At 35.3% G+C, this 22,261-nt stretch overlaps 1 protein-coding gene across 9 annotated transcripts; it reads right to left on the bottom strand.

Annotated features, from left to right (window-relative positions):
- Window positions 1-2,573: 2,573 nt before the first annotated feature.
- On the bottom strand, window positions 2,574-6,842 carry LOC113330688 (EEF1A lysine methyltransferase 4-like). Of its 9 annotated transcripts, none has more exons than XR_003350439.1 (8): window positions 6,680-6,842; window positions 6,472-6,574; window positions 5,727-5,865; window positions 5,431-5,513; window positions 5,168-5,302; window positions 4,986-5,090; window positions 3,206-3,533; window positions 2,574-3,016 (listed from the first exon to the last, which is right to left on the bottom strand). XR_003350439.1 is itself a non-coding variant. In XM_026577517.1 (8 exons), exons 3-7 carry the CDS (start codon window positions 5,758-5,760, stop codon window positions 3,933-3,935), a joined length of 384 nt encoding a protein of 127 aa, XP_026433302.1. In that variant the 5' UTR covers window positions 5,761-5,865; window positions 6,472-6,574; window positions 6,680-6,842; the 3' UTR covers window positions 2,951-3,698; window positions 3,899-3,932. The 9 variants fall into 9 exon arrangements, 8 of the variants coding, with proteins under 8 accessions (XP_026433302.1, XP_026433303.1, XP_026433300.1 ...); XM_026577517.1 differs by adding an exon at window positions 3,899-3,959 and having other exon boundaries at window positions 2,951-3,698; XM_026577518.1 differs by having other exon boundaries at window positions 2,951-3,520.
- Window positions 6,843-22,261: the final 15,419 nt, after the last annotated feature.

Here is a 22,261-nt window from a genome sequence, read left to right on the forward strand (position 1 = left end):
CAATTGTCTAAGTGAATGCTTATTAAACCAGGGATATCTGAGCCATCTTATGTTCCCATATACTTTGCATTTGCTAAAGTTGATGTATACAAAATCTACTTGTTTGGAACTCCTGAAGATCTCTCCAAAGCACAGATTTAAAGCATGAGTTCGATATGAAATTCTCGGTAAAACAAGGTCTCAGTTGCATTTGAAAAAAGTTGATGTATACGGAATCTACTTGTTTGGAACTCCTAAAGATCTTTCCAAAGCACAGAAATTCTTAAAGCAGGAGTTAGAGATGAAATTCTTGGTAAAACAAGGTGCCAATATATTAGTTGAGCATTGTAGCTGGAAGTCCATTAATTTCGTTTACCTCAAAGGTTTAGACATGTTTAATTGGACAAGCTAACACAATTACAGTCATTCAATCTCTTATTTTTAAGATTGATCGGTTTACATCTCAACAAAGGAGATGTATCATTTTGTGGTTTGTATTACACAAAAGGTGTGTAACTTGTATATTAGTTGAAATATATTATAGATACCTAATATTGGGTTTGTAGTAAACATGTAAGCTTGGTTCTACGCAGCACCATTATCGAGACATTGGTCCGAAGAAAACCCCTTCATCTTCGTGGTACCATTAAGCTCGATCTTTTACGGAAAATATCGTTGGATGTCTCCTACTGAGAAAAGATGATCATGCAGTTATAGTTTTGATTTTTGACAGGTTTGTTAAAGCATCTAAATGTTCTCCTAGCTGGTTGTCCGGTAGTAGGGGATATTTTTCTTCCTCCGGTCTGTTACAATTGTTCAGACAAAGCTAGTTGAGAATAAAAAGCTGGTACAATCAAAAGATCATTGAGAAATTGCATAAAAGAAAGTTGGACCAAGTTTCTCGAGTAAAGGAAGCTGCTGAAGACATTAAAAGATGGGTCGTGGTCTCTATGCAGTATTATCAGGCCTAATGATCAACTGAGAAGGCTACTCATCAGGGGGAGTAAAGCCACAGAATACTATGGATATTAGGAATGTTAGACATTACGTGGTGTACTCTTTTTCCTTAGTCAAGATTTTGTCCCACCAGGTTTTCCTTGTCAAGGTTTTAACGAGGCATGCGAGTCCACCGTTATCCGCTGTTCGAAATGTTATACTCTTTATTTTCCTTTGTCCTAGGTTTTTTCCCTCAAGGTTTTACTGGGAAAGGTTTTAACATTGTTTTCCTATGTTCAGGTTTTGTCCCTATGGGTTTTCTTGACGGGTTTTCAATGAGATAACAATTTAAGAACGATGATCATCATCTAAAGAGATGTGTATCCACATGATTTTTTCAGATGCGGTTATCAGCTAATCGACGATATAAATTTGGTTCAAGTTTTTACCACACGCGATTTTTCCTGACAAAAATTTTGACGAAGCAAATAAATAAGTAGCATCGTCAATATCGTTGTGAGCTTCCAGCTCTCAAATTTTGTCCCAAGTGGTTTTCCTGACGCTAGCATACAGGTTTTGTCCTAAACAGTTTTCCTGACAAAATTTTGACGAAAGAAGAGAATTTGTGGCAATCATCACTGCTTCAAAGCTACCAGTGTTATTCCTTCGGCCAGTTTTTATCCTAGTTAGATTCTATGGCAAGGTTTTGACGAGGCAGCGACTTTTTGCTAAGGTTTTGTTCCATCGGGTTTTACCGACAAAGCTTTAATGAAGCAGTATATTTGTAACGGTGGATCATCCAAGAGGGAGTACGATAAAACGTCAGCTCAATAAGTGTGAATGACTCACCTAGCTCATGCGCCCTAACTTGGTGCCAAGTATGCCAATAACGTGGCAAACTTGTGTTAGACAAGTTCAGTGGTTCTAAAAAGACCGAGTTAGTAAACCACATAAAACCACATTTTAAAAAGCTCTTTCAATTTATTTTGGTGGGTCATGCAGGCCCCTCCGGGGACAGTAGAGGGCTATTAAAAAATTTCTGAGGAGCCGTTTTGTCGTAGTCTTTTTGGGCGGTTCAAATAGACTTTTTGAGGCAAGTTGCACACAGTTGTAGCTATAAAGGCCCATTTATGTTGTTCGAATATAGTTAGTACTTGAAGTGGTTCTGCACAGAGAAATGTAGATAAGTTAGTTAATGATCGTTATCCGTTTTCTTTAATGATTATTATCCAATTTCTCTCGGTCTTTCGTACTATAGTCTTGTGGTATTGAATATCATGTGGTGCAAGTACCTTGTTACTGTATTTCTAATCACTGTCTATATGCCTATAGTACTGCTTAATTAATTAGCTATGGCTTGGTTAGACAAAGACTATCACATGTGCCTGCTTTAGTTAGTTGATATATTGCAATGGCACCGATTAAAGAAGAGCATCATATAAAAGTTATTATCATTTTCATTTTAACCTAAAAAATAGGCCGAATTCAAAAAAGTGACGAGCAGTAAGTTTTATGGATGATACGGAACGAATACTTAGGGCGAGGGGAGATGTTAGCGCGGAACACATCTAAACCCTAATCCAATCTAGAAATGATTTTGAAAATAGTACACACAAAAGCCATATGTTACAATGACGGAAGTAAGATTGAAACGGTGACAATAGAATCGTTGAACTGCTTATAGTGTTTTCCAGTTGAGTTGCCTGTTTTAGTTCTCAGTAATCCAGTTGAAGAACAATTAGGGATGAAAATAATGCTCGCTAGAAAAAATTAGTAGTATTTGATAATATAATAAATCTAATGGAGTGTAGTGGCAAGCTTTCTGACTTCCTTCACCGCTTTAACAAAGACGAGGGAAATTAGTCAATGGTTGTAAATGCAGTACCCATTGCAACCATGCCTATGATCACAGACGTCACCAAGTATTGAAACGTTTGCTGCTTAGAGGATTGCCAGCTCCAAATTCATTTGATACCCTGCACTTTCTCAAATGGGACATAATGAAATTCATTGAGATTATGTAGTGAAACTGAGATACATGGCAGTATTTGAATTCCATGCGAAAAATTTAGTTCCATCTGTCCACACAGTTGACATGTCGCTGCAAGAAAACAGTTTTGAAAGTTACTAAACAAGAAAATATGAATATTCTGGGTCTGTGATCTTGTGGTGGTTCCGTCACGTCTAATGGCAGGTAGATGAATTGTTGCATCTTGGATCCATGCTTCAAGAAGTACCAAAACTTCCACATAGTAGCTACAAGGAAAACCTGGTGGTGCTGGAATCTCACCTTGCATCTTGGCAGACTGGTCGCGAAGCAGCAGCTTCATGAGAGCCATAACATATATTATAGAAAAGCTTATACCCCTCGGCAGATTATGGCCAGCTTTTGACTTTTCAAGAAGGGCAGGTGCAGAGGTAGCTGATCGATCTTTTAGCAGCTTCGTGCAACTACGAGAAAGTTTGAAGACAAAGGTTTTCCAGCGAAGGCTCTATAAACAGGAATCATCTCGTTGATACAGACACCCACAAGGTATAACTCAGTAACGCCTTCATGGCAATCCTGACTGAGGTATTATTAGGATGTTCAGCCTTTCCTGAAAGCCTGTAAAGATAGTCTACAGAAATAGTTAGGATGAGCTGTCTCCACAATTATGATTCTGTTCTGCGAGATAGATGCACAATCAGCAAATCTGAGAGGTGTGACTGTGGAGCTTGGGAATGTGAGAACAGAAGGCATAAATGGGACCTCAAAATGATAAACGATCACTGCATATAGCCTTCTGAACCGTATCATAAAATCCCATCATTTCCTAGTAAACAAAACAGATGAATTTTATCTAGAAAGAAAGTTCTATAGAACATTGCAGGACTAGCAATTTCCTGCAGTGTTGTACACTCCAAACTGACTCAGTTTGGTAGAATAACCTAAGCAACAAATTAATGCAGCAAGGAAACAAATTATAAATTTAACAGTGCCTACCTGGATCCATTTCTAGACTTGAAAGCGATCTCTATTAAGGTAAGAATCTTCTCCCTAACTCCTATAAAACCCTCAGAGAACGCTAACCTCAGTTTTACTATCAAGACTGAGAGCAGGAACCCCGAAATCCGAATAATATACATAAGATATAAAGTAGAAATATCAAATGCAACATGTCAGTTCTCCCTCCTACACTGATCTATCACATTTTTATGCTTCCAAGGTTGATGTGACAGATTCTATAATCCCAAAATCTCTCCATAAAAATGTTTCCTTCTCATCTAATACTTTGACCAATTAAGAAAATACCTCCATTCATAGAATAGCAGTTCAGATCTCAGCACAAATGACCATCATGAATCCTACATATGAAAACTAAGACTCGGTTATTTGCTAATCTATCTCGAGAAACAAAAGGAAAGGTCAGAAAAGGTATAGAAAAACAAAAATAAAAAATTGGATCAGTGTCAATAAATTTTGTTGAAGACTCAAGTAATGATAGCACAAACGGCAAAACAAAAGTGAAACACATTTCCATTTGCCTGAAGGGTCCCCTGCTCGAAAGCCAGGTGTCCTAACCAGGCTATCCAATTGTTTGTAAGAATTATATCCAATGCATAGAAAGATAATATCAGTTGGGTAATGAAAAATGACTATCACATGACTTCTCTGATAGAAATCAAGAAAACCAATATCTAGACAAATATCTGTTTTAAACTGTGTCACAATCAGTTTTGGATGGAGATAATGAAGCATGTGAGATTTGGGTTTACAACTCCTCGACATTTGTTCGGAACATGTAATTTTCATCCTCTAGCTCTTCCTGATATAATGAAATAGAAGGCCTGTCGGACTTCTCCATGCATGGTTTACTGTCTGTCATTCTTCTCCCCTTATAATAAACACATAATACCTCGAGTAAGACATTGCCAAGCAATAACAAAAGAAAAAGAAATCCAAGTGGGCTTTGAAGGGGAGAAAACTCGAACAAATTTACATTAACAGTTGAAATGATGAGCTAACTTTCAAGTTTGACATTTCTCTATTGGATAAAACTATACTAGCACAAGACTAGGTCGGTACCAACCTTCTTTAAGATGTAGAAAAAATAATGGAATCCATCCCCAAATGTTTTCCACTCAATAGACCAGCTAAACTCTGGAGCTTCGAATAAGGGACGTCTAAAATGTGGCTGTGAGAAATAACATTCCAGGTAAGAGCTTGATGAAAACAAAGAGAAGACCAAATATGAGCTTGTCATTGCATTACCTGTCCGAAAGAAATTGATACGAAAACTCCATCAGGTTTCAGGACCCGGTGAACTCCTTGAAGCATAGCCATTGCCTTCTTTACTGTTTCAGGTCGTGGATTCCAAGGGTCGCCACTGTCTACAAATACTACATCCTTCACATGCAACATATCTTTTAGTTAGATATTCTATTTGACAAAGAAGAAAGGAAGAACTGATTAGTTTTGCAAATAGTAAGCAAACTAACACGAACATTCAACCCTAAGGGGGCCTTAATGTTTACCATAGTTCCTTTCTCTATAACAACATCAAAGGATTCCTTTTCAAAGGGAAGGTCTAACATGTCAGCCACCAGCACTTGAATATCTGATGAAAGAAGTTAAAAGAAGACTCAGACTAAATAACACAACAGCTCCCTTTTGAGGACATAAGAATTAAAGACATCCAAGCAACTTCAGATTATATGGGAATGACACAATGAAAAGTGTTCAAACTAGTGAATTAGCCGACAATCATAGGAGATGCAGAACATTGGTGCGCCGTAAAATTTAAACTTTAACAGCATGTTCAGAGACATAACTTTAATTCCCTTAGATAATAACCTCTTCTGCATATCATCCACAGCAACTGCAGACAGATCGATGCAAGTTAAACCAGTAATCCCATCTCTGTGAAGTTCTTCACCTAACTGAGAATTTCCTCAACCAAGCTCCAAAACCTGCATAATCCCACTTCGCTTGTCACTCACGCAATCACAAAAAACTACATGAATGAATTTCTGACAAGTGTAGCAACCGATCTATAAGCTCAGAAGTGGGACTGATACTAACACTATTCATCTTCCGCGACCAAACAAAAAATGCAAGTTAGAAAAATATGTGTGAAGTGGGTCAACTAGAGATATACCCCATACATCTAACAACAAATAACAAGGAACAACTTAGCCCAAGTGAACGATCATGAATGTGTTTCAATGCGTCACATTCCCCTATTTACTTACCATATATATCATATAATAATCGATATTCATCTGAAAGAACTATTTCACAATTCCTTCGATAACATAACCATGGGGAAGAACTGTGAATCAACCCATTCATTAATCCCCTTGAAGCCATTATCCTAAGCAGTAAGCAATATGCATATGTATCCTATTCCACTATTCATTATACATGTAAACCAAAAATTATAACTACAATTCATCTGCTCTCCGTTTCTTAGATGAAAGTGATCATGTGCAATCAACATGATGTCCCGAATTAAACCGGTTAGTGTTTTTGTGTAAATTCTAGTATGTTAATAAAATAATTAAAGTGGTACTTACAGAAGTAGGAGAAATGGGTTTGATGTAAAGTTGAATGAGATGACGGAAGTGAGAGTAGTCTTTCAACCATTCATAGTGTTCTTCAGAGCTGAATCTTTTGTCCCTGATGCATCATCAGATTTAATCAGCAAATTGTTCTTCCAGCAAAGAATACATATAAAACCCTAAAAAAATAAAGAGTAAATAATACTACAGAAAGATGGCGAACCAATATAGTGGATCCAAATAAGATGATACGTTTGAAGGTCCAACAGAGGACTTTACTGAACGAGTTGGAGTGGAGGTAGGTACGGTATCCATTAAACCCTGAACTTCAAATTCTTGGCGACTGGTTGAGTACGAAGAGAAGGCTCTAAAGAGGGGAGGGGAAGAGGCGGGGGATAAATAAAAAACAAAGAAAGAAGGGGTAATTTGCTACGGAACAAATATTAGGAAAACCTGAAAACCTCCTCTCGTCACTTTTTCCATCCAAACCCGGTTAGCTGGATGCTCTTAGGGAAGGTAACTCAAATTATGATCTTAATTATCCTGGCAATGGAAAACAAAACCTTCTCGTCACTTTTTCCATCCAAACCCGGTTAGCTGGATGCTCTTAGGGAAGGTAACTCAAATTATGAGTGTTTGAACCCCTGTCGCCTGGGTGAAAGCCAGGTATCCTAACCGGGCTGGACTACAATGGATTGGTGAGGACGTGGCGGGTTTATAAATATTATCAACGTGTCCCCAACTAGTCACATGACCTTCCAAGTTCATTTTAATATGTACCATCGGGGGTAAAGATTAATATCCGCTACAGAGATAGGGTCAATTCGTCTAACTATCCCTGATTTGCATGCAAATGTCTAGGATTCAAACGTTCAACAGTGGAAGGGGTTGCGGATGCTGTATTTGGAGCTGAAAATTTTGAGTGTAAAGCTTTGTTGATGACAGTGGAATGGATGGAGTCTTTGAAAAGCAATAAAGTTGTTTTTAAAATGGACTGTAAGACCGTAACTAATTCACCTTACAGTGAAGAATTACAAGTACACTGGCTCAATCATAATTTAATTCTTTCAGCGAAAAACAAATTTTTAAACAATAAGTTTTGGTTTTGTAAATTAGTTCTTAAGTCTGAAAATAATGTTGCTCATAGCCTAGCAAAAAAAAGCTAGAGAAGAAACAAGATATTATTGTTATTATGATCATTATCCTTCTGACATTGTAAAGTAGATTGAGGAAGGCTATGTAATCTTTGGTAACAATTAATCAATAAGATTTTTTAGTATAAAAAAATGTACTATTAGGGGGAATTACCCTCGCACACCGGAAAATCTTATAACTAGCTTGTGATAATGAGATTAAAAAAAAGGATGGAAATTACATTTGCATATAATATCAAGATATGATAATCTTGTAGGTAATGTTTGCATCTTTCTTATTTCGTATCTCTTCGTCACTTCACCTCCTTAAATCTTCTATTTCCCATTTAAGGAACACAAAGAAGACCAGAAGGATGCCATAAATCAAAATCACCAACAACGCCATACATAATTGCAAAACTTGTGACATATGTATTATAAGTTTAGTTTAGTAAATCAAAGATACAAAATTTGAGGATTTGTTATTTTTCTACCTACAGGTAGTCTCGCTGCTTCAACAGCAACAACAAAAAAAAAAAGAAAAAAAAAAGAAAGGTCGACTCGCATCGAAGGATTGATATTTTCCAAGTAAGAGGTGCGGGGTTAGTAAGCAGTTGAACTTCACAACAACCCTTGGAATATGAGCAATAACAAATTTCTTACCGTAATTAACATATCGTGGTACCACCTTGATTTTAGTATTTCCCTTAGATTGGTCCGAGGAACTAAGCAACTGAAGAAGTATCGAAATCACAACTAACCCACTTCCAGATTTCTCTCTTAGAACTCTTTGACTAAAATGCATTGAACTAAAACCAGCTAATTCATATACATAATCTTCGATCACAACTTTCAAAAACAAAAAAATACCTAGCAACAAATCCAGTTTGGCTATGTTCTTGATTTCTTGTGATTGCTTGTATGTATTGATATTAATCAGATTAACAGCAGAAGCAAAAGTATAAAAAGGTAACCAAAAGTACCAATCTGTAAAACAAAAATAAATAAATGATTATTTGGGTATTAGAAGAATTTGAAACTAGTTTGATAAAGGTTTGATTTACATACCTAGGTCTTCTAACTGAACTGACGCAGAGTAAGCAGAGAGAAAGGCCATTAGAAGAGAGCTTATGGTAAATACCTTAGGTTATGTCTTATTTCCATTTTCAATTTTTAAAGCTTGATCAGCTGAAGCTGAAGCTGATGTGAATGTAAAAGTAGGGTAATCTTTGAATGTGGACCATGTTATCCTTTTTTCTTTTTTTCTTTTTTTGTGGTAAACATTGACATCTTCTATTTCTGCAAAGTTTTTTTCTTTCTATTTTGCTGGCACAGGGCCCAACCTAACTCAATTACACGAGTCCATGGAAATTGTTTTTGCCTCGATTAAACGCAAGCAATTTTATTCTTGGGATTGAATCTGACATACCTAAATCCTTTCACCCACCTATATGAGAGGATAAAGGACGTCTTAAAAAGGTAAAAGTACTAAGTTATCATCACTATTAAAAGTTAAGTCAAATTTACTAAATTTCACCCTTTTAGGTAATTTCTATCAAGTTTTTTTTGATAGTTTGGAATAGTGGTCTTGGACTACATCTTAACTCATTAAGGAGTTATTTCTGGCATGGGGTTCAAACCCCTACCTCAGCAGTGAGATGGAGCATTCCAACCATCATACCACTTAATAGTTGGCTAATTTTTAATCAATTCATTTCTTTTAATTAGGTTTTTGATTAGTTTATGCATTCATAATTGAAATATTTCTGAGATTTTGTTTTTATAGGTGAAAATGCGGAGGCACAACAACCACACCCAACTATTTCGTACGACAATCTGTATGGACTAAACTCCAATATAATTCTGAGAGCACCAAGTTATTGATTCTCAATCAGAAAATATATTAAAGAGCTTTATCTCTTTCTCAACACAATCATAAAATCAAATAGATAGAATTATGTGAACCTGATTGTTAAGAGAATAACTAGGACGGTACCAAAGACCAATGTTCGAGTGTCAATCAAGTCCTATCCAACAAACAAGGTCGGATTTATCAACTATGATTGAACTACGCACAACCTGCGATATTTCAATTATATAAAAAAATATAATGCGGAAAAGAAATAACACAAACGCCGGAAATTTTGTTAACGAGAAAACCACAAATGCAGAAAAACCCCAGGACCTAGTCCAGACTTGAACATCATACTGTACTAAGACGTTACAGACTCTAGCCTACTACAAGTTAACTGCGGACTAGAATGTAGTTGAGTCATAACCAAGTCTCACACCGATTAAGGCACAGTAGAGAACCTTACGCCTCTTGAATCTAGCAAGACCCTGCGCACTTGATTCCGCTAGCTGACGTCTTTTACAGTCTAAAAGTTGCTACGACCCAAAGTCGAAGACTTATAAACAAATCTGTCTCCTAATGATAAGTCTAATATATTTTTTGTTTCCGTCTTAAGATAAAGATCAAGGTGAACAAGAAACTCAACTAATAATCCGGTCTTATACTCCCGAATAGCAGCCTATAAATATTAGTCACCTCACAATAACCTAACTGATTAACATAAGAAGTTATTGCAGAATCACAAGAGTCTGAGATGAAGAAACTGTTGTGATTATTTTTTATATTTTATCTATCGGAGATAAATCTCGAGAAAACCTTAGAGAAGATTAAACTATATATGATAGAAAAAGTAAGATCATGATACGTAACTACAGAAAAAATAGTTGGACCTGCCTTCACGAATCCCAAATGAAGTCTTTAAGTCGTTAAACCTAGTAATGGTTTTCAGAAGAACTGGAAACCTAGGTTAATGGAGAATCGACTCTAGTTTGCAATAAGGTCACACGAGAGTGTCGGGATTAGGTTTCCCAGATGCTAGAGTTCTCCCTTATATAGTCTTTCAAATCAGGGTTGCTTACAATCAAAGCTAAAATAGCTTAGTAACAAAGAAATTAATATACACCGTTTGATGAACTCCTGATTTAAGATTCAAACTAAGTTTGCTTAGAAAATAAGAAACCAATCTCCAATGTTAGATGGTATTAGCTTCATACACACAAATGAAATATATCTATATTTAGATACGGGTGAACCATACCTAAACGTGTATAACAAGTGGCTCAATACAGTTAACCGAAGCTAGCCATATGAACACTTTTAGCTTAGCCATATTCATCCAACACTTCTAGATCAAATATGATAATCAATCAATCATGATAGATAATCAAATGAAACTAAATGTGCTTTAAGAGAGTTGTTCAAATGTTCGATATCTTATAGAAAATCCATGAACAATTTGAAGGATATTCGGTTTGGTTTGTATTTGTACAAAGTACTTATACAAGACCAATTCATGAACATAGTGTCGCGGTTTTCAAAACAAGTTTTCGCATACCTTAAATTAATTCATTTAAGTTCCAGGGACTTTAGTTCGCAAGCAGAGTTCGTAAACAAACCTGAGTTCATGAGCATGAGTTGTCATACTTACCGATTTTAGAACCTAGTCATTGTGTTCGCAAACTGAGTACGCGAACCACAGTTTCGGACCTTACATAGTCTTGTCGTTTGCAAACAACAGTTCCAGACTTTTCACAGGTAAACTCATTCGCAAACAAGAGTTCCGGACCTTAACTAGTACTTCAAAGTTCACATACTAGGTACGCATACTGTGTTGTAACTAGACATTGGTAGTAGTTCTAAAACTCTCATTCAATCATTGAAACATCCTTGGAAGAAAACAATGGTAATCTTACACATACCACTAGCTTCAAGTAATTCTCAGATGATTAATTGATCAATAAGAAACTTCCCAAGTTAACATCAAATGATTGTCTCACACAAATCATGTAAGATGTTCAAGGTAATTTTTACATGATCATCTTGACTTAATATTTAGTTTCCAATAACGAGTTGTATAATACTAAACTTGTCAAGTAGATGCTGAAGTTAAGCCAAAGCTAAGAAATCTTCAAACTTGTATTTCGAGAAATATATAAACGAGATAAACTCGGCTCGAAATTTCAAAAGTGTATAACACAAAGTCTATATAGTTATACGAGTTAGTCTCATTAGAAGATAGAATTGAATAGACTTCTGAGTGATAGATAAGTTTCAGTCTCCATGTACCTTTTGTCGACGAAGTTCCTCCAAGCTCTTCAATAGATCTTATTTTTCAATTGGTGAACGGCGTGAAGTATAAAGCTCAGTTACACACTTTTATCCTAATCCAAGACATATCTATAAGTGACTAGAAATCAAGTATATAGTTTTTATTAACTAAACTTGACAAACAAGCTTGAGATAGCAACGTTTGCGAGTTCGAGCGAGCAATGCTCTAACAATCTCCCCCTTTGTCAATTTTAGTGAAAAAACTATCAATACATATGGATTACAAAATAAATAAACTTCTGTAGCTTCTGATCCATCATGCTTGATTTCCTTGGCTCTTCAACTTCCTTGAATTCTTCGTTACTTCAAGTTCTCCGTCGATTTTGAATGTGTTCTACTCAACGTCATTGTTGTTGAATATCCGTAGCAATAAAAATAAGAAAACAAATATTCTCAATCATTGTTATTCAGTGTCATAGTATTAGTATATTAATCAAAGTTCAATTGCATCCCAACTTTGAAATAATACTATGGTGATATGTATCACTCCCCCTTAGTCAATACTTTAATCTTTTGCACAATAGGTAAAACCTATAGAATGGAATCCACTCCCCCTTACATAATAATCTGTAAACCATATGTTTGTAGTATGAACTACTAAATAATTCTCACTTTTTGTCAATATAAATTGGCAAAGGTACGAAAAATATGGGATTGTAATGAATTCTCAAAAGATAATTCATGACCAAAAAGAAACATATCAACTTTCTTTCGATGATTTCACATGGTCGAAACTTAGTGTATTCATCAAGGAGTCTATTAAGATACAAGTTAACCCCTTCAAATTCCACAACCGCTCTCCCCGCAAAGATATGGCAATTAAGCACAAGTTCATTTAAGAACTCTAGCACATTTGATGTCATTCCCAAGAGAACAACATGAGCGACCTTATTTTTACGAGAAAAGAAGGATTTCTTTGGACATTAACAAACTACATGAATTTGTATCAGTAAACCTCGAGTAAATTAACCACAAGAAGATCTTATTAATTAATTTAGCCGGAAATCACTCAACTTAAGAAAACTTACGGAGTAAATACAATACTTTCACATAATAGTGGATCAAGGAAAGATCAATACTGCGGAATTTTTCAAAAAGTTTGTTCTATCTTTTATTAATATATGCATAAAGACATAATAGACTTAACTTTTGAGCATATATGAGATAATATCACAATTAACTAACGTAAAGGAATATATATCTCATAAGACATTTGCAATATATAAAACCAATAAGATTAAATACTGCAAGTTCATCTTCCTAAAACTTAGAATTTGAATCTAAAAACATTGCAAGATGAAAAACGTTGGAAATAGCTATGTGTAGTCACAATATTTTCTATATAAAACCCTAGTTATCCTTCTTAAACATAAGAATAAATTCTCATAAGAAGTTTCTTAGACATTAAGATTCTTGGAAACTTATTTATCGTCCCCGAACTCTTTATCGTCAACAGACATTGGAATTTAAGGTTCATGAAAAGGAGTCAATTCTAACAAACCTTCTTGACTGTTGTCGAACCAGAGCCTTTTGAATCTCCAGAGATCTTAGTATAATAGCTTTTATTTCTTGAATCTCCGTCCTGGTTTGTTTTATCTCTTCAAGAACAACATAAAAAATTTAAAGATTTGAGTTGTTAGCTCTTGGTTTCTTCATATTCTTCCTTTTTCTCTTCAAAGTCGTATTAGAGGAATGGGATTTCTCTTTTTCCGTTATGATTAAATATTTGGAATTCATACTGACATCTTTTCTATCAGAAGAAATGGTGCTTGGAGTCTCCATAATTTTCAAATATGGGTTTGTGAAAAACACAAATAAAACAGCTCTACAAGCAACCTTTTGATGAAAAGAGTTTCAAAGAAGGAAAAATACTGCAGGATTACGGAACCTATATACAGGGTAAGTAGGGTTCACGTACAATCAATATAGATAACCCTAAAGGGTATAAATGTCGATTTTAACCTTTTCTTCGAATAGGGTGAAATCTTTTCAATACTATTACTTAAAAAATAGAAAATATGGAAACTCAAGTAATAATATACAAGATACAAACTATAATAGTTTTTGAACCTAGATCCCGGTTGTGCACAATTCTTATCTCTTTTCAATATGCGGGCACATGAGATAAGATGCACTTTCAACATATTATTGCTCACCACAAGGTTCCTGCACGAATTTATCAACATGCCTCCTTATAGGTCGTTTAGACCTAGTTCTTTTCTGTAGAGATCTAACCTTTTCCTTAGAAATCAACTTCTTATGAGAGGAGTTAAATTTACATACCTCGGATGGATTTGACTTCAGAACAAGTTTGAGCTTGTTTAGTAATCGACTGGCTCTCCGTTGCAGTTTGTTGACATACCTTACTTTATGTTTGTACTTGAAACAATTAGAGAGTTCATGACCCTGAATAGTACACTAAGGACATGTCAGAGTGGAGGATGGTTCAGACACCATGGTCGAACATGCTGCTAGGAAAAGCGGAGTACCTAAAACACAAGAGGTAGAGTTTTCATTAGATAAAGAAAAATCCATTACATCCTCAAATGCATTCGATGATGTATCGACGGGAAAAATGTCAAAGTTTATATGAGTATTGCTACAATTATCAAAATTGATATTTTCACCAAGAAGTGATACACTTGATTTTGCATCCTCTATAGAATCATATTGATCAATGTTTCATCAAGAGTTGCATCAAGACCTTTGTTCCCAGTGTATTTTCTACGATTGGGACACTCATTAGCAAAATGTCCAAAACCTTTATACTTGAAGCATTGTGGCACATCCTCATCATCAGTGTCGACAGTATCCTTGTTTTCAGGAGGAACATGATCATGTGGCTTAACTGAAGATCTGGGTTTGACTCTAGTGAAACGTTTACTTCTCTTCAAAAGAAGATATCTAAATTGTCCTGTGATCAGAAAACTGAGTTGTCAAGATCTTCATCTGATGATTCAGTCTCAATAGGATCATTCAAAGAGTTGCCAATACTTTTACTTTTATCAAGTAAATTAGTGTTCTTTTGTGCTTTGAACACAATATCCTTTCCAGCTTTGGATAGATGTTCGTGATCAAAGTTCTTTAACTTTCCAACAAGAGTATTCCTGGAAAGTGTTTCAAGGTTATTTCCCTCAACGATGGCATGTTTCTTAGAATCGTATCTAGCTGGTAGAGATATGAGAATCTTCATCACAAAATCCTTTTCAGGAATAGTCTTACCCAATGCAAGTGATGCATTAAAAATTTCAGACACCTTGTGATTAAACTCATCAAATGAATCTTCATTAGCCAAACGAAATTTTTCCCAATCATAATTTAGCTTTTGAAGCCTAGCTTCTTTCTCAGAGGTATTTCCTCCAAATACGGTTGCTAAGATATCCCAAGCATATTTAGACTTAGTGCACATAGTCACATGGTGCTAAAGATCTGGGATAATGGCATAGATAATAGCATTTAATCCGTCAGAATTTTGTTTTGCAGCACTAATTTCGACTTTATTATATCTACCAATATCCTTTGCAACAGTTACACCGTCTACTGTAACTGTTGGAGGATCATAGCCATTTATAACACGAACCCATAATTAAAAATCACGCGCTTGTAGAAAGGCACGTATAGCAATTTTCCACCATAAGTAATTCGAGTCATTGAAGACTTGCGGTGTGCTTATAGAGATAGTACTTCTGTCCATATAGTCAGATTGCTACAAACACAGACTTATGAGGTCTTAGGGTGTTTTCCTACTCTGATACCAATTGAAAACTCGGGGCACAACAACCACACCCAACTATTTCGTACGGAAATTTGTATGGATTAAACTCAAATATAATTTTGAGAGCACCAAGTTACTGAGTCTCAATCACGAAAAATATTTATGAGCTTTATCTCTTTCTCAACACAATTAGAAAATCAAACACATTGAAATCCGTGAACCTGATTGTTATGAGAATAACTCGGATGGTACCAAAACCAATGTCCGAGTGTCAATCAAGTCAATTCCAACAAACAAGTTCGGATATATCAACTATGATTGAACTACGCACAACCTGTGATATTTTAATTATATAACAAAAATATAATGCGGAAATGAAATAACATACACACCAGGAACTTTGTTAACGAGGAAACCGCAAATGCAGAAAAACCCCGGGACCTAGTCCAGACTTGAAAACCACACTATATTAAGCCGATACAGAATCTAGCCTACTACAAGTTAACTTTGAACTGAAATGTAGTAAAGCCCTAACCAAGTCTCACACCGATTAAGGTACAGTCGTGTTCCTTATGCCTATTGAATCTCGCAAGACCCCGCGCACTTTATTCCCCTAGCTGACGTCTTTTACAGCCTAAAAGTTGTTATGACCCAAAGTCGAAGACTTATAAACAAATATGTCTCCCACAGATAACTCTATTCTATTTGTTGTTTTCATCTTAAGATAAAGGTCAAGGTGAATAGGAAACTCAACCAATAATCTGGTCTTATACTCCCGAAGAGCAGCCTAGAAATATTAGTCACCTCACAATAACCTAACTGATTAACAGAAGAAGTTATTGCAGAATCACAAGAGTCTGAGATGAAGAAACTGTTGTGATTACTTTTTATATCTTACCTATCGAAGATAAATCACGAGAAAACCTTAGAGAAGATTAAACTCAATACGATATAAAAATTAAGATCAGGATATGCAATTACATAGAAAATAGTTGACCTGGCTTCACGATCTCAAATGAAGTCTTTAAGTCGTTAAACCTAGTAATGGTTTTCAGAAGAATTGGGAACCTAGGTTAATAGAGAGTCGACTCTAGTTTGCAACTAGGACACACGAGAGTGTCGGGATTAGGTTTCCCAGATGCTAGAGTTCTCCTTTATATAGTATTTCAAATCAGAGTTGCTTTCAATCAAAGCTAAGATAGCTTAATTATTAACAAAGCAATTAATATCCACTGTTATATGAACTCCTAATTTAAGATTCAAGCTAAGTTTGCTTAGAAAATAAGCAATCAATCTCCACTGTTATATGGTATTAGATTCATACACACAAATGAAATATACCTATATTTAGATATGTGTGAATTGTACCTAAACGTGTATAACAAGTTAGCTCAATAACAGTTAACCAAAGTTAGCCATATGAACAGTTTAAGCTTATCCATATTCATCTAACACTTCTATATCAAATATGATAATCAATCAATCATGATAGATAATCAAATGAATCTAAATGTGCTTTAAGAGAGTTGTTCAAATGTTCACTATCTCATAGAAATATCTATGAACAATTTGAAGCATATTCCGCGACCCACATCTTTTTGTCGTACAAAAATAAAACACTTTATCAGCGACCCCTTCTGAGACTGTTAAAGCAGGCCATTTAACTGGTATGTATGACCTTTCATGACAGTCGTGGAACTTCTTATTCCCACTAGTATACCTATACAAGAACCAGTTCATGAACATAATGCCACGATTCGCAAAACAAGTTCGCATACCAAAGAGGTAAAATTTGTCAAAGTTACAAATTCTTCTCAACCAGAGGATTCCGCTGATGTCAAAGATGCTCCTATTTATTATAAACAAGAAAATCCTGTCATGCCGAAAAATCATATTCAACCAGAATCTTCAAGTGCAACCATCAAAGAAAGCACTTCTGCTAATGTCAAGAAACAAACAACGTTGAACAAAGATAAGAAGAAGAAGAAGAAGAAAACTCGTCGAGCTCCAATGCAAGAGGTTCCATAAAAAGGTAACATTAAAACTCATACTCCTAATGTTACTAAATATTTTTATTTTTTTGGTAATAAAAGGCACTTTCATTGGGGATGCAAAGTTCGTAAGATGCAAGATGCACTTTCTTTTCTATCAAACGAATTGGCTAAGATTGCTCCCCAAATGAACTCGGATCATTATTGTCCAAAGTTTAGGCAAAATAATTATTACAATGTAGTTCAAGTTTTGCCCAACGCTCGACAAGGTCATCTCGTAAAAGACCCAACCATAGAAAGAGAGGTGACTTTGTAAATGCGAAGACAAGATCTGATGTTCTAAATTGGAGAAAAGTTGGTTTGCAAAGTATCAAAAAGGGAAATTGTCCTAATAGTATGAAGGAGAAAGCTGCTCCTGTGAAACCCATCTATAAATGGGTCCAAAAGTCCTCCATTACCAAGGAGAGACCAAAAGTTAGTCACAAAAATGATTCTTGTTTGATAATTTTTGGTAACAATGATTATGAGAATCTTCTTGAAAGACTAAAGAAAGACATCATATTGTCTAATGTCTCTTGTACAAATGCACGTTATGATAAAGACACTTTTCATCACAAGTCAAAGAAGAAAAACAAGAGATGGAACAAGAATAAGCAAACCAAGCAAGAGGTCAAGAGTGATTCTGTCTTAGTCCCTTGTGACAAAGAAGACAAGGCTCAAATAAACATAACCTATTTGTGTTGGAATGTGCATGCTCACCTTTGTGCTAAATCTTATGAAGGGTGAGAAAGCACATGAAACTGAGCATATAACCTCTCGGTTATTATATGACTAATTAAAATCTTTAGGGAGATTTTTCTCTTCTATACCCATACCTTCCCTATCTATATTTGATCTTTTGATAGAAATGGTAATTTTGAGTTTATGATGTTGATATCTACTGATCGTATATGTGTAGCTCTTGTTTATACTGTTAAAACGAGCCAAAAATCATTGAATTCGGACATCGTATGCAAAAGTTTTGCCTAAAATAATTTCGTGTAAGAATTCAAGGTGTAACCGTTTACAACCTAACCTAGGGATCAAGGTGTAACCGGTCACAACCTAATCCATACGAAGGAGTGTAAAACTATCTCGCTCATAACTTCTTCGTCCAAACTCGGAATAACCTCATTTTTTTGGCGTTGTTTTCGTAATTTCATTCTCTACAAGATTGAGGTAATTTCAATATGTGATTTTATGCTGAATATTTTTGGTGTATCGCATTTTATTTTATGAGATAAATCATTGTGTTTCACTCTCATATATTGGCTCACAACCTTATGATTTGTGTGGCGTTTTGATTTAGCGGTATTAAGTTCTAGACATGTTGGTAGGCTTTATCAAAGGATCATAAGGTGTTCTGATTGAAACTCACATGTGAAAAGTCACAATATGTTGACTCAATTTATGTTTACATAAGTTGTGTGTGTTTCGGGTTTTCAACTTTTTTCTATTGGCACGCATTAGTTAAAGCCGTTTGAACCTTTATTTGGTAAAGGTTGCTTTTGTTGTTATTCTTTTGTTCTTGCTAGAGGATGACAACACACTAAGGGAGAGTTCATATTTGAACTTGCGCTTAATGATATATCTTTTTGGGGGGTAGTGGCTGCGGAAATTGAGGTAACGATTTTATTTGTTAGTTAATTGTTTTCTTGTTTAAGAAAAGCATGTTTATATTGTATATATTTTGCTTTTGCTTGAAAAAATGTCGGTACAATTGATATGTTCCATTATTGTGTATAGATTGTTTATGTGATTCAATTGTTTCCGGTTAAGAAAAATTGTGTTAATTTATTTGGCTTATAGTTTGGTATCTTCTTTATTGTTGGGTATCAAGTGTTTTTCTTTAACGAAATTCGGTGCAATTGCGGTGTTGTAATGTATATATTTGTTTCAATTGCTCCCGGTTAAGAAAATAATTGTGCAAGTCAATTTATTTTGGTTTGTATCTATTGTTTTTGGCTTAAAAAACTAAGGGGTCATTTGTCTAGTCCATTTGATTCCGGATAAGAGAAACTAAGTTAATTCTGATCTTAGTTAGACTTATCAATTAGAGAATTCGGTTATTTAAGTCTAATCGAATGCTTTGACAAGAATAGCTAGTTAACTAACCTAGTGTTTGTCTTGTCTAAAGGGAAAGGTCTAAGTTATTGTCTGAATAATTAGACCCTGATGAGAAAAATAAAATTAACTAACATAATCTCTATCCAGTTGTTGAGCAGATAAGACCAGCTGTTGAGCGGGTCTCTCTTTCCCAATGTTATTCCACTATGGAGTGGATATCACTTAAGATATGACTAGATGTTAAGTTGGTCTCTCTCTATCTCTCTCTCTCTCTCTCTCGATATTGATCCAGTTGTTAAGCGAATATCTTTCTTCCATGTGTTTAACGAATCTCTATCCAGCTGTGGAGTGGATAGGTTGATTTCCCTTGCACTTCTAATTTCTTGGCGATAGATCGATAATATGTATGTCCTTATAGCTATTTGGATACTTCTAACCAATTAGAAGTAAAGGTTTTGTGGGTACACCTCTTGTAAACCCTCCCGAGACTATAATAAGGTGGTTACTAGGGCCACCTAGGGGCTCAAAGGCTTGTTGCATACGCTAAGTGAAATCGTGATGCTTGCGACAGTGAGTTAGGATTTTTATTTTCTAGATTAGATTTGCTCGAGGACTGGCAAATAATAAGTATGGGGGTATCTGATAGACACATTTTTGTGTTTTATTTGATCTCAATTGTCAAATTTTTAGTGCCTATTTTTCTACCTGTTTTGCTATTTTGTGTATTTGTATGTGTTTTTGGAGAAATAAACTTTTGTAGAAAAATTTGGCTCGAAAAAGTGTTAAAGGCACCCCAAGAGAAAATTACTATATGCACCTGCATTTTGGATAAGGGCGCTCCTTCTTCTTCCTTTTGAAAATGATTTTTGGCGGGGATTTTTCGGACGGGAATTTTGGAGGATATTTGAAAGAGTAAAGACAGAAATTTGTTGGTTACCATAACAAAAAAATAGTTTATGTGTTTTGGAAGAAGAAAATTTTGTATATCTTGTCTCACTAAAAAAAAGGAAGAATATATTATGGGAATTGATTGAGAATATCTTGTTTCATTAAACAGGGAGGAAAGAATATTTTCGGGATTTTTTGTATTATTTTTGGAAGATGCGTGTGGCTTGCGAGTGTCTAACTCCAGCTGAGACGTGCAACAATGTGATGGGGTGTGTTTGCTGCAAGGAAGACGCGTGAAAAGATAAAAAGGGAAGAAAATATTCCCATAATGGAAGTGAGTACAAGAAGATTATTTTGAATTTATTGTAGAGATTTTGGAGTCTGTTGGGTATGAATAAGGTACTTGGGAGTCAGGGAAGAGACATGAAGTGATTGAGAGTCCGAGCAATGGCTTTAGAAATTTTTATTTTTTTAATTCTTTTATAATGGAAATCTAAATCTCGTCATTGGGACAACGGAGGAAGCTGTATTTCATCCTTATGGTAATTTAATTAATTCTTTTATTAATTTTTGCACTGATTTATGATTTCTATTAATTACTTGTGATTTTATTTGATAGAGTATGCTTAGTCCTAGGTACTTCTAATGCTCCATGCTTATAATCTACAACTAATGTTTTATGAAATCTGCATTGGCAAAGAATTAGAGTTAATATTTCTTTTGTTTGAGATATAAATGACTAGAAGTAATGTCTGATCCACATGAATATGAAAAACATTAAATTCCATAGTCCCGTTCTCTCTTCATCTTGTTACCATATTTTGTATATATTCTTTATTATTTAATCTTAAAATCAAACTCAGCAAGTTCGAGCAATGAAACCCTTTTCTTACCGCTGTAAAAACTTCATCAGTCGTTGGTAATCAGAATCTAAAGATGATGCATCCCAAAATGAATTTTCTGATATCACTTTCTTTAATTGTCGCCAGCGGCAACCAACATGTAATTTCTACCCCTAGGCGCCTATAATTCAACATACGTGTTAGTTCAATTTTAGCTTGTTGATGGTGGATTTTTGACGAAAGTCATATTCGTAAAATCATGTATCTCTGTTAGGTATCGGAATCATAAGAATTCTGTATCTTCACAAAGTGAATCGCAGTTTAGTAATACCATGGCGGTAATAATGAATGATAGCGATATTAAGGTTTCTGAGGCAGAACTTTTAATATTCCATGTATTTCATGATTAAAGCTGAAAGACTCAGCACATTTTTATTTGAATTTGGAATTCATCCCTGGTGTCTGAATTAACCCTAAATGATCTTAGACATGTTGCATGCTAGTATAGAGCAACGAATTAATTAAATCTAGTCGCAGTATTCATCGGATTGAATTCCTAGAATTATACAGTAATTAAACCCTAAATATTCACCTACTTAGGATCCATGGCTTTTCTCGGTCGAATTCCATGGAAAGTAATGGATATTTACCTTTCGGACATTTGGGGCACCCCGTGTATGCCTCGAGCAAGAGACACGGGTGTATTAGTAATAATGCTCAAAGGAGCATCCATGAAAGAACTAGGAATGGAAGCCTGATCAGAGAAGGAAAAGTGAGAGAGATAAATAATAATAAAATAAAGGAAACCGTGTATGTGGGCCCACCGGCCGGCCTGCCTCCCTTTCCCGTTTTCTTAATATTTTATTATTAAAACTTCAAAACTAGTCATAAAAACCCAAGGTGACCAAACTTGTGGTACAAAAACCCCACTCAAATGTTGTGATCCATTA

Source organism: Papaver somniferum, unplaced genomic scaffold (assembly GCF_003573695.1).
Source record: "Papaver somniferum cultivar HN1 unplaced genomic scaffold, ASM357369v1 unplaced-scaffold_118, whole genome shotgun sequence".
NCBI classification, from domain to species: Eukaryota; Viridiplantae; Streptophyta; class Magnoliopsida; order Ranunculales; family Papaveraceae; genus Papaver; species Papaver somniferum.

What these genes read in the sequence shown, in the direction of transcription:
- LOC113330688 (XM_026577513.1), bottom strand. Translation starts at nt 5,760, where the DNA reads ATGCAGAAGAGGTTATTATCTAAGGGAATTAAAG. An exon ending in TTATAGAGAAAGGAACTATG is followed by an intron (nt 5,303 to 5,430) that starts GTAAACATTAAG and finishes TTGCATGTGAAG; the next exon opens with GATGTAGTATTTGTAGACAG. An exon ending in TATCAATTTCTTTCGGACAG is followed by an intron (nt 5,091 to 5,167) that starts GTAATGCAATGA and finishes TATTTCTCACAG; the next exon opens with CCACATTTTAGACGTCCCTT.